Here is a 12,680-nt window from a genome sequence, read left to right as displayed (position 1 = left end):
GGCCACCAAGGCCCTCTTCTCCCCTGCCGCCTCCAAGCAACTTCATAGGAAGGGCACAGCTACAGCTTTTGCCAGCTCTTGCTCTGTGTGCTCACCAGGGCCAGCCTTAATGCATCCAGGGCTTTGGGATTTTCAATCCCAAAATGGTGGGAGTGAGTCTTTCTGTCATCATGGCTTCTCCTGCCTTCATGAATTCCATAGGTCTCTCCTCCTCTTCCCCTGAGCTCTAGTGGCCCCAGCTTAACTGCCAATGCTTTTTAATAGTTGTAAATTGGTTGATTTGTGGGAGACAGTGACACTGGGGACCATCTAAGCTGGGGACCATCTTGACCAGAAGCCCCTTTTCTCCACCTCTTCACCTACATTTGTCATCTTGCATCTTTTTGATAGTAGATATTCCAGCAGGTGTGAAGAGATATCTCATGGTGGTTTTGATTAGCATTTCTGTGGTGACTAGTGACATTGAGCATTTTTTCATATACCTCTTGGCCATTTGTATGTCTTCTTGTAAGAAATGTCTATTTGGGTCCTTTGTCCATTTTAAAAATCAGATTATTTGTTTTCTTGCTATTGAGTTGTTTGAATTGCTTATACATTTTGGATATTAACCCTTTTTCAGATACATGATTTGTAAACATTTTCTCCCATTCCATAGATCGTCTCTTCACTTTGTTGATTGTTTCCTTTGCTGTGCAGAATCTTTTTAGTTTGATATTTGTCTGTTTTATCTATTTTTGCTTTTGTTGCTGGTACTTTTGGGGTCATATCCAAAAAATCATCGTCTAGACCAATGTCACAGAGCATTTCCCCCATGTTTTCTTCTAGTAGTTTTATAGTTTCAGGTCCTTCCACTTAAGTCTTTAATCCATTTTGAGTTGATTTTTCTATATGGTGTGAGATACGGGTTTAATTTCACTGTGATAAGTGCAATGATATTATGTCTTGATTTTCTTCAAAATAGAGGGGCAGGGTAGGGATTGGTTGAGAAAGATGGAGGGGTATAGATGCAATAAGATTGGCCAAGAGTTGATATTGTGGAAGCTGAGCAATGAATACATGGACGATCATTAAACTATTCTCTCTACTTTTGTATATACTTAAAATGTCCATGATATTAGGTTTTTTTTTTTAAGATTTAATAACACACTGTATTGGCAAGGGGCAAGGAAACAGGCACTCTTACATATTGCTGTTGGAAGTATAAATTATAGGGTTTTTTTTTAAGATTTAATAACATACTGTATTGGCAAGGGGCAAGGAAACAGGCACTCTTACATATTGCTGTTGGAAGTATAAATTGGCACAATCCATATGGTGAGGATTTTGGCAACATGTATAACAATTTTGAAAGCATAGACCCTGAATCAGCAAATTCACTTCAAGGGCTGTAACCTATGGGTAGATTCAAACTTGAACACAGTGATGTATGTATAAATTATTTGCTGAAATAGCCAGAGATCAGAAAAAACCTTCATGTAGGAGACTGCTGAACTAAATTATGGTTTATTCACACAGTGCAATACTACACAGTTGCAAAAAATATGAGAATAACCTCTAAGATATGGTGTTAGATGGAAAATACATAGCACCAAACAGAGTACAGAGTGGGCAACTCTTTGTGTGAAGAAAAAAATGGAAACAAAAACCATGTGCATGGAATATTTATGGAAGGGCATTCAGAAAACTGGTAAGGTGAGCCTTTCAGTGCCTGAGGAACTGGGGTGAAAGGGAGCATTTCACTATTTACCTATTTGCATCTTTCAAATTTTTAATCACGTGAATTTATTTCTTATTTGGAAATATGAATAAATTTTCAAATAAAGTTCCAAACAACCAATAAACAAAATACATAAGGCACGCAAAAGGGATAAACCTCCCCTGCTCCTCAAAGAATCCTGCTGCTACCCTCTTCCTTTCTTTGGAAGAGATGAGGCGGAAGCTCAGGGGAAACCAGTCCCAATGCCTTAAAGCCATGACAAGGCTCTTACAAGGCCTGGACTATACCAAGAGGACAGAGAGCCTGGCCTGTGTGTGAGCCTTGTAGACCTCCTCCCCTCGCTGAAGCAGACAGGACTGATGAAGCCCTACTTTACCCCTGAATTGGCCTAATCCCAGCCCCGAGAACCAGGTTCTCACTGGGGATCACATCAGCACGGACATGAACAAGAGAGCTATGTCCTAGGGCTCCAGAACAAGACCCCATTAGGTCCTGACACTGGCAAGCAGTCAATAAAAGGAAGCCCTTCTTCACATCAAAACAAAGATTGCAGCAGGAAGCTTACAGTCCTCAAACTTTGCTACATGTACACATAAGCTGGGAGCTTTAAGAGTCATGTGCCCAGGTCACGCCCCAGACCAATGAACTTAGAACCTCAGTGGGGGGCCCAGCATCAGTGTGTTCCCGTGTTTCTCATGTGACTGCAATGTGCAGCTGAATTTAAAAGCCGATGGCTCCTGGCTCTCACTACCTGATGACATGGTGCAGGCCAACTCCACCCCCAGAAACCAGACAGATTTTACTTCTGAACCAGGGGTGCCTCCCGCAACAGGCTGGTGAGGAAGTCCAAGCATGTGTGCGGAGCCTCCACACCCAATCAATTGACAGCACAATGTCAGACTCCTGCACCAGGGAGTTGGGGAGGGTGCAGTGGGTAGCAACAGGGGCCAGAAACATCACCATTTCTCACAGGCACTTCTGGGGACCAGCGAGCAGGTGTGATGAGCTGAAGGGAATGCTGAAAGGGGCTAGTGAGGAAAGAAGGCTCCAGCCAGGGAGTCAGACTTCTGGGAATGTCTGCAGAGGTTCAGAATAAGACCTAAGAAGGCAGGTCGTGCTGACTATATAAACTGAGGATCAAACAGGAAAGTGAAAACAAAGCCACTATCATAACCCAAGTACCAGACAGTGGTAGGGTGGGAGGAGGGAAGGTCCAAGAGAAACTGAAGAACCAGGGAAAATCGTGGAGGCAGCTTAGATGTTGGTGGAGGTGACTCCCAGGCTAATAGTGTGGACAAGCGATGCTCAGGGGTCATGACAGAAATACTAGGGTTGTATGCATTTGCTTTGTGTGAGAGGTCATTAGGCACTCAAATGATATCACCCTGCAGAGTGCAAGAACATGTACCTACCCAGAAACCACTAAGGCTGGGGCCTGGGGATAGGCGTGGGCATTTGGTTCACGAAAACACAGGCAAATGAAACCATGCAAGCAGTAGAGGAAATAGCCATGACCAATCACAAGGAGAAAATACATGCCTACGCCTAAGTACCTACCTCCATGATTATGGCATACCCTGGGGCCAGCTCAAACACTGAAGGCAGGATTCCAAAGGGAGGTTGCTCCACAAAGCCAATGGTTGCAACAGCCTTAAAGAAAAGCAGATTATACAATGGTGTGGAACTCATTGTTCAATCCAGCACCCACATTACAAACTTCTCTCCTCCAACCACCTACTTTGCAATCTAAGGATCATCCAGTCCCATGTTAATGAAGAAACAGGCTGATTTATATAGAAAGCATTTACTCAACCTTCACCAGGCACCAGGCGCCAGGTGAGGTTTTGCAGGTTAAAGATGGATGAGTGAGTCATAGAACATTTATAAAGAGCTGACTGCCAGCAAGAAGAACAAGGAACACCATTGCCAAGTGCTTTGGACACAAAGTAGGAGTTGTGGGAGAAGGCCTCACCCAGGAAATGGGCTGAGAAGGCCCTCCCCTGGGCTCCCAAAGCACATCGTCCTCTCCCTACTACAGCACCTGGTGTTGGTGGTGCCAGTGGACACGTCTGCCTCCCTCCCCGACCCTCCCCTGGCTGTGACCTCCTGAGTCATGAGGGTGGCTGCCATCTTGTTAGCAGAGCTGCAGCTCCAGTGGCCTACAGAGGAAGCCTTGTGCCAGGACACAAACCCATGCCTACAGGACCCTGGCAAGTCCCAGGAATGGTGACATGTGTTTCTTTGAACTGTGGTCCTCTGGACCTATCACTGTTTTCTGGACTTACGGGTACAGAGAAATACCTCTACTACAAGTATGAGAACAGTAACAGTGTGAGCACGAGGCCTGATGGTGTCGGTGCTGGACTGCTCTGGGGAGAGGAGGGGCCGGCCAAACAGGACTGAGTGCACGGCCAGCAGGGTCACAGTAAATCCCGGTCCAGGGCTGCACATCTTCCCATTTTTCAAAAAGACTGGAAATGCAGATTTTTACATAAAACCTCTCTATTTTTAAATGTTGGTTCAAAAAATGTTTTTAAACACTGTGCCAAATAAATACCAGCAGAATTCAGCCAAAGAGCTGCCAATTTGTGGTCTCTGATATAGTCAGACATCTGCTGCAACAATGACAATTGAGGAGTGGGTGCAGTAACATCTGAGCCAGGCCTTGATAGTGTCTGCCCAGGGTCATGCAGGTGCTAGTGGCATAACCAGAACTACAGCACAGGTCTCCATACACATTCATGTCCATCTGGATTGTGGCAGCTGGCTAGAGAGATTACAACAGTCTGTTTTCAGTGTGTTTCCAAGCATAGGCCCACTCTATCAAGTCCCTCCAGGGGGTTTTATCCTTTGCTAGATTTGCTCTTTTTCCAGGTAGCAATCTGTGATCACTCACCCTGAAACTTGGTGGCGGCCAGCTCTTTTTGGGCATAATGCAGAACTTTCCAACACTGAAGCCCACATTTTTGCAGATGAATCTGGTCACCTTTACTCCCCCAATGAGGCAATAACCACAGTCCAACACTGGCGACACTGCAGCCACAGAAAACGATGCACAAGAGAAACAATACATCACTTTGAATGGGCCCTTCTGTCCTTGTTCTCCTGAGGTCCAGCCAGAACTCAGTGCAGCTGTGGAGGGGGCTGGGAGCCCCAGCCCAGCACCCTGAACAGGGAGGATGACTGGCGACACGCCCTGACCCTGCACCACTTGGGCTCCGCCCAGGCTGCTGTAGTGCCCCGGGACTCCATCCACTCCTGCCTAGAGCAGCAGGAGTCAGCGTGCACTGCGGGCTCATGCCTCAGCCAGGCCACCAAGCATGGGCCTGGGGGTTATGGCAGAGTGAGAGGAGGGATCAGAGTCCTAACTTCTAGCCTGTGCCCAGCTGAGGAAGCTCATAACTGAGGGAGACCAGCAGAAGCCAGCTTTTCTAAGGAGGGTCACTCCCACAGCCACAGGGACAACACCCTCTGAGGGTCCTCAGGTGCCCTGGCATTTCTTCCTGCCTCGGTGTGGCACAGGCCCACTTAGGGGTGCTTGAAAGCCACCAAAACCTATGCTGGGGTTATTGGGTGGCTGGCCTGCACCCTGCTGTGAGTCAGCCACCACTGGGAACTCCCCAAAGCCAGCAGGACAAGCATGGCCTGACACTGTGGAAGACTGGGCGGAAGCTGCTTGTAGGTCCCTCCTACGGACCCAGAAGCTCCTGCCCAAGAGAAGCAAGCTGAGTGCTGCAACAAAGGGTTTCTGAGAAGCAGGCAGTCCTCATGGGGACCCTAAAGCCCCTACGGAGTCCCCGGGTAGGTACAGCACACACTCACACGTCAGCACTGGAGGTGGCCTCTGGGCCTGCAGTGGAATCAGAAGCGTGTGGGCTGACTGCGTCTCAACTAAGATAAAGTCATCAAAATCCCCAAGGCAGTCAGGAGAAAACTGGACAATGTACTGGCAGGTCATTCCAGGAGCCACCATGCCACCTTTCCCTGGGAACATCCCTGTTATGACAAAAGTGACAAATGAGGATCAGGAACCAGAGGCTACAGACACTGGCCCAGCTGGGGCTAGCTCCACGTGCAAATGCTGTCTGGGCCAAGGCCAGGCTGATGGCAGAACCACCAGGGCATGGTAGCGGAGCAGGCAGAGGGGGCGTGGACTCCAGGTAAAAATGCCAGGGCTCCAGGGGGAGTGCTGTGGTCCATCTGGAAAGGCCATGTGGGGCCATGCCTGGCCCTGTGGCTTAGAATTAATTCCCTGGGCAGCAGAGAGCCCTTTGAGACTTCTGAGTGGGGTGACAGCAGCAGTGTCATTGAGACAAGCACTGTGACGCTGAAGTGGACAGGCTGGCTGGGAGGCTACTGGGAAGGTCTGATGAAGGCAATGGTGGCGAGAGATGGTAGAACCAGTGCCTGGATGGAGGTGACTGGGAGAAGGGAGCTGTCAAGATGCTGAGACCCCACCAGGAGGAGGTTGGGGAGGCTCCCAGCTCAGCGTGTGGGGTCCCGTGGACTGCTGAGGGAGTCATCTGAGGGCCAGGTGGGCCAGGCACTGGCAGCAAGCCCAGCAAATACTTTGGAGGTAGTCTGGACAACTCCTGTACTGAACTTACCCAGTCCCAGGGCAAAGTATGGAGTCGAGGGTGGCAGGACCCGCACGTAGCGGCTGCTGGTGGTGGTGTTCTGCAGCGCAATTACCATCTGTGCAAAGGTAACGGTGATCTCTGTTAGCAACATTTATGGACAAGATGATATGATGTCCGGGACTTACTTTAAATAATATGGGAAGAGGGAAGCTTGCACACGTTAGTAATTGTAGAAGCTGGGCGATGGATACATGGGGATTTGTTATGCTAATCTATCTACTTTTGTTTGTTTCAGGAAGTTTCCACAGTGAAAAATTAAACACAAGGTAAAAATGAAGGCAGGAATAGATCCGACCTATTCTTTGTCCTGTTGTTTAATATAATTACTATTTTATTGAGCTTCTGCTCCCTGCCTCCTCAACCTCACAACAACCAGGAAAAGCAGGAACGGTCTCTGTTTTACAGCTGAAGTTCCAAGCGGCACTGTAGCTGGTAAGCAGCAGTGTTAAGATTTGAGCCCAGGATGTCTGGCTCCAATTTTTGCCCACTTTGCCTCTTATGGTCTTCTTCCCCACATAACTCTCTGAGTCACTTCTTCCCATAGGCCCACCCAAGGGGTGTTATGGGCACCTGTATACCAGGGTTGTAACAGGGCCTCTTTCCAACACTCAACCCATCCATCCCCCTATTAAACCCTACCTTCCCCTCTTGCTGACCCAGACTGGGAGACCCCTAAGGGCATGGCCTGGAACTAATCCTCCAACAGCACTCCATACATGTACACATCTTTTGCTTCTATTTTGTGAAATATTGTAGTAGAAGAAATGTATAAATTATAACATGACAAAACACATCTTTCCATCACCCACCTTAAGAAATAAAACATTACAAATACAGTTGAAGCTTTCTGCCAGCCCACACCCATCAGATGACATCTACATAAATTTGAAGTATGTCTTTATACTTTTATTCATGGACATGTATTCCTAAATCAGCATTTAAGTCCATTTTAGCCAACACAACATATTGTACCAAATCTATCTGTGAATAGGGCCCAAGTTTGAAGAGACCCACTGTAGTGGATTGAATGTCCCCTTCAAACTCCCTGAAGCTTGAATTGTGTCCCCCAAGTTTTATGTATTAGAAACTTGGCCCCCACTGTGACTGTGAAGAGGGTGGGAAATCCTATTATGGTAATTGAAAGGTGGGCCTTGAAAAGGTGATTAGATTGTAGGACTGTGTAGTAGTGAATGGATTAATAATGGTGGTCAGGGGCGTGGTTCTGAGGGCTTTAAAAGGAGAGTGAATGAAGAGGTTGTTTGCTCTCTCTGCTTCCACCATCTTACAACGTGAGACCCCCGGGTCATTGTTGCCACCACCAGATGGACTTTGGACTTCCCATCCTCAGAAACTGTAAGTAATAAATATTTTTTTGTTTATAAATCACCCAGTTTCAAGTATTTTGTTATAAGCCACAGAAGTGGACTAATACACCCATGTAATGGTTTTAATTTTAATTTCTGTTATTAATTACGATGAGCATCTTTTCACATTTATTTGCCATTTGGATTTCTTCTTTGAGTTGTCTGTCTATTGTTTCACCATTTGCCATTGTGTAGTTTGTCTTTTCCTTATTGATTTGTAGGAGTCTTTACATATTCTGGATACTAATTCTCTATAAGGTGTATGTAATAAACATCTCCAAGTTTATAAACTTGCATTATCTTTTGATGTATAGTTTCCAAAACTTTAATATAAAATTTATCATCCTTTTATAGTGTGTGCTTCAGTTTCAATAAATCTTTCCATATTTCCTATATTTTCTTCTAAAACTTTTGCTTTTTTATCTTGAGATCTTTACTTTATGGAATGAGGTAGGGGTTAAATTATTTTCCATAAGGCAAGGATACTGAACACAGTTTTGTATCTTCAGGTTTGAATACACGCATGGACTAGTCCTAGCAAGTTCATGTGCTGTTCTCTTAGTCACACTGCTGTTCCCTTGGTCATGGAGCCAGTTGCAGCCACCGCTGTCATTGCAGATTGAGGTGTTCCTGGCAGCAGCTGCTCCTCATATCAGCTGAGGAGCGCCTCAAGACAGCCTTGCTCCCAGCCACACAAGATAAAAGGCAGGAGCCAGCAGTTTATAGGACTTCTTAGGGGATGTCCCATAAGATGAAACAATCAATTGCATGTCATGACAGTCAGCTTGATAATACATTCTCATATTGGCTCTCCCTCCTTCCATCCCCTTTCCCTCCTTCCTCACTGGAATTGTAACTGATAGCACATAATCTCACCATCTCAGGCTCTGCTTTATGGGGAACTTAGGTTACGAGAGTTCGTATCAGAAGGGTCCCTAAATAGCAGACTCTTAGGATGCAATTCTCGAGTTGGCTTACTCACCAGTCTGGTGGCAATAATAACTCTAGCTGGTGAGAAGCAGGATATGAGGACCCTTTTACAGTGTTGTCACAATTACTAAGGGTTTCACTAGTGGTCACCTGAAATGAGGTACAGGTGGAAGGTCAGGCAGCAAAACATGTGGTAGCTGTGGTGGCTGCAAGGTCTGGGACGGTGATAATTATAAGGATTGTGGCATGGGCTTGCTTTCCTTAACAGCACTGGAAGCCTTGGAAGAAAAAATGATAGGATCAGGGTAGCCAACTGCCAACTCAAGGCCCGCTGTGAAGACATTCCTTGCATTCCTGGGTTATACATAGTTTGCTCCTATGTGTATGCGTGTGTGTTTGTTAGTTTCTTCCTGCTTAATTTGCTTTGCTGGTTTTTTACCTAGTATTTCTGCACCTATGTTCTTAAGCAAGAATGGCTTATGTTTTTTATTTGGTGTCAAGGTAATTAAGCTCAGTACCTAATAATGAGGGTACATTCCCTCTTTTTCTAATGTCTGAAATATTTTATATAAAATAGGGATTAGCTTGAATGTGTGGTAGTATACACTTGTAAAATGATCTGGGCCTGGTGTTTCTTTTTGTGGAAAGCCAGGGTTTTTTTGTTTTGTTTTGTTTTTTAGTTATTTTCATCAAAGCTGGACAGCCGCATAGTTTAAAAGCCAGAAATTCCTACATGGTTTTGAAAATAGAAATCCTAACCGTCTTCCCCTGGCTCTCACCATGCCGTTTCCCATTCCCCAAAGGCAAACAATTTTTCCTCCTTTACCTGATTATTTTGGTATTTTCTTCCATGTCTCCAAATAGCATTCTACTTTTTCCCTCCAGTTTTAGGCATTTAAATATGTATGTACATGTATATATGCATGTATACTTGTACACATCCATATGCACATATATGGTTGAGTCTATGAAATTGCCATTTTCTTCCAGCTCTCTCTGTTAAAAGAACCTAGAAGCAATGATAACCCAGTAGATCTTGGTTTCTAAACACCATCCTCCTTGGTTTCTAAAAAGAACCAGAGCTTCTTGTCTAGAACTGGGACAAAGAAAGCACAAGATGAGCCTGGAGCATCTTGTAATGCCACAATGTAAGGAAGTGCTCAAAAAAACGCTGGGTCATGTCAAAAGAACACAGGAGACAACTTGTAAGGCTCCCATTGGACAAATCTATGGTAATTTTAGAAGAAAGTGAATATTGACATTAAATGAAATAACTCATTTTGGGTTAGATTAATATACCTCATAATCTAGAATGATCCTAAGTAGTAGATGTGCCCTCAGACACTGACGAACAAAATACAGTCTATACAATATTTAATTTATTTTATAGTACCTGGATACACATTTTGAAAAAGATGAAATAATTAATTAATCAAGGGGAAAAAAACCAATTACTTAACTAAGATTGACCTAACTGATCCTTAAGACATATTCTCTTGATTAGACCTGCCAAAAAAAGTGGATACAAAACAGGTTTCAGATATTTCTTATAATATTTGTAATTGCCCTAGTATATTTTGCTCTCCTTCATTGTTTGACATTTAAATGCTGCCATACAGCTGATATCAAACCAACATCTAATAATGATTCTGCTTCAGAGACTAAAGCCCTTATGGTTAAACCCTCTCCTTTAGGAACTTTTAACCAAAATGGGGAGAGTTGAGAAATTTTGATGTGGGAAATGGTGCAGGCCTGGCCTAACTAAAATAGAGGTACTACCAGAGGATGCTGAATGACAAAGTTTGCCACATACACTTCACAGTTAACTTTGCAAGTTTCTGGAAAATTCGTTCTTAAAACCCTGAAGTTGTTTTGATAACCTTTTCATCCTGCTTAGAGACAGATTGCCCAACTGGCCTCTTCACTACCCCAAAACTATGTGAACAAGATTCACTGTTCCCAGGCAGCCGTTTCTTCTCCCCTGTTAGTTATAATCCTGTTTCTGCCTTTGTTCACTGACAGCAGTCTATTGCCTATTGTTCCTCATCTGAGCATGTCGATAACTAATACCTCTGCATTATTCCTTGACAACATCTATTAATGAGTCTTCCAATCCATGAATATAGTATACTCAGTAGTGTGCTGGTAAATGTTTAAAGACTGACTACTGAGGGTGGGAGAGAGCCCTGATGTGGTAGTGTTTGCTGATTCCTGTGGTGTAAACATTCCCACTGTGGTCACTTCCAAGATCCCAGTGTGACATCCCTGAACATGGACTTGGGAAGAGATGTGCATGGTCAGCTCTCACGAGATAATATGACCTGACTCCAGCTCACCACTGGGTATATCTATCCAGCTATTTGGGTCTCCTTTAATTTCCTTCAACCATATTTTTAGTTTTCCATCAAAGTATTGCATATATCTGTTTAAATTTATTCCTAGATTTGATTTTTATGCACTGGAAATAGCATCATGTTTTAAATTCATTTATAATAGTTTTCTTTGGTACATAGGAATAAAATTTATTTTTAAAATATTGACTCTATATCAAAAAACTTTTACTAAATTTACTTATTAATTCCATAAGTTATCTGTGGATTTATTTTGATTTTTTAGGTGTACAATCATATCATCTGTGAATAAAGAGAGTTTTATTTTTGTAGATACCTTTTATAAAATTACTAAAATTATATTCTAATCCTACTTTGCTGAGAGTTTTTAAAAAATCATGAGAGGGCTGACTGGTTAGCTCAGTTGGTTAGAGTGTGGTGTTATAACACCAAGGTTAACAGTTCAGATTCCTATACCAGCCAGTCACCAAAATAAATAAATAAATAATGAAAATTGTGAGAAGGTATTGAATTTTATCTGCATCTACTTGTATTAAAAGATGACCATATGAGTTATCTCTCATTGTGTTAATGTGGTAAATTACACTGATTGCTTTTTGAATGTTAAATTAACTTTACACTGTTAGATCAAACCTACTTTGTCGTGATATTTATCATTTTTACATAAAGCTGAATTCAGTTTGCTTATGTTTTGTTAAGAAATTCTGTAGTTCTGTTCATGACAAAGTTTAGCCTTTCTTACAACAATTCTTTTAAGGTTTTAATATCAAGATTATGCTTGTCTCATAAAACAAGTTGTGCTGACTTCTCTCTTTTTCTATTCTCCGTAAGAGTTTGTTTCAGATTTATTATGGATTGAATTGTGTTCTGCAAAAGTGAAATGTGTTGGAGGGTTGGTCCCCACTGTGATAATGTTGAGAGGGTGGGAAATACTATAATGTTTAAAAGGTGGGCCTTGAAGAGGTGATCAGATTGTGTAGGACCATGCCGTAATGGATGGATTAAAATGGAGGTCAGGGACATGGTTCTGAGGGCTTTAAAAATAGAGCATGTGAGAGTCTCTCTCTTTTCTGCTTCTCCATTCTCTCCATGTGACACCCTGTATTGCTGTAGAGTCACTGCGCCAGATGTGTTCCCTGGACTCTGGACTTCCCAGCCTCCAAAACTATAAGCAGTAAATTTTGTTTTCTGTATAAATTACCCAGTTCCATGTATTTTGCTTTAGCAACAGAAATGAACTAATACAAGATTGTTGCATTTCTTCCTTACATGTTAGAAAAAATTCACTGTCAAGGCATCAAGGCCTGAAATTTGTTTGGTTTTGCTTGGTTTGGTTTGGTTTGGTCACTGGCTGGTACAGCGATCTGACCTTCATGTTACAAGGCTGTACTCTAACCAACTGAGGTAAACGGCCAGCCGGCCTGACATTTTATAGGTGGAAAGGTTTTTTGTTGTTGTCATTGTTGTTTTTAAAGAGATTTATTGAGATATAATTCACATGCCATACAACTTGTCCATTTATAGTGTATAATATAATGGTGTTTAATATATTCACAGAGTTGTGCAACCATGACCACATTTAATTTCAGAACATTGTGAGAAGGCTTTAAATTACAAATTCAGTGTCATAATATAGGACTGTTGTAATCTATCTGTTTTGCAAATTGTTTTTTCCTGG

The 12,680-nt window shown here is 43.3% G+C and overlaps 1 protein-coding gene across 1 annotated transcript in view; it reads right to left on the bottom strand.

Moving 5' to 3' along the window:
* DLEC1 (deleted in lung and esophageal cancer 1) overlaps positions 1–12,680 on the bottom strand; it is a 68,420-nt gene that overhangs the window by 39,058 nt on the left and 16,682 nt on the right. Inside the window, exons 7-10 of the mRNA XM_008586537.1 lie at positions 6,325–6,412; positions 5,540–5,713; positions 4,614–4,750; positions 3,275–3,367 (exon numbers count right to left, since the gene is read on the bottom strand). Coding sequence (XP_008584759.1) covers positions 3,275–3,367; positions 4,614–4,750; positions 5,540–5,713; positions 6,325–6,412 — 492 coding nt within the window. The remainder of the gene's footprint in view (positions 1–3,274; positions 3,368–4,613; positions 4,751–5,539; positions 5,714–6,324; positions 6,413–12,680) is intronic.

Source organism: Galeopterus variegatus, unplaced genomic scaffold (assembly GCF_000696425.1).
Source record: "Galeopterus variegatus unplaced genomic scaffold, G_variegatus-3.0.2 Scaffold110, whole genome shotgun sequence".
Lineage (NCBI taxonomy): Eukaryota > Metazoa > Chordata > Mammalia > Dermoptera > Cynocephalidae > Galeopterus > Galeopterus variegatus.
The sequence above is the reverse complement of the archived record's forward strand: the minus strand, read 5'-3'. Positions and strand labels throughout refer to the sequence as shown.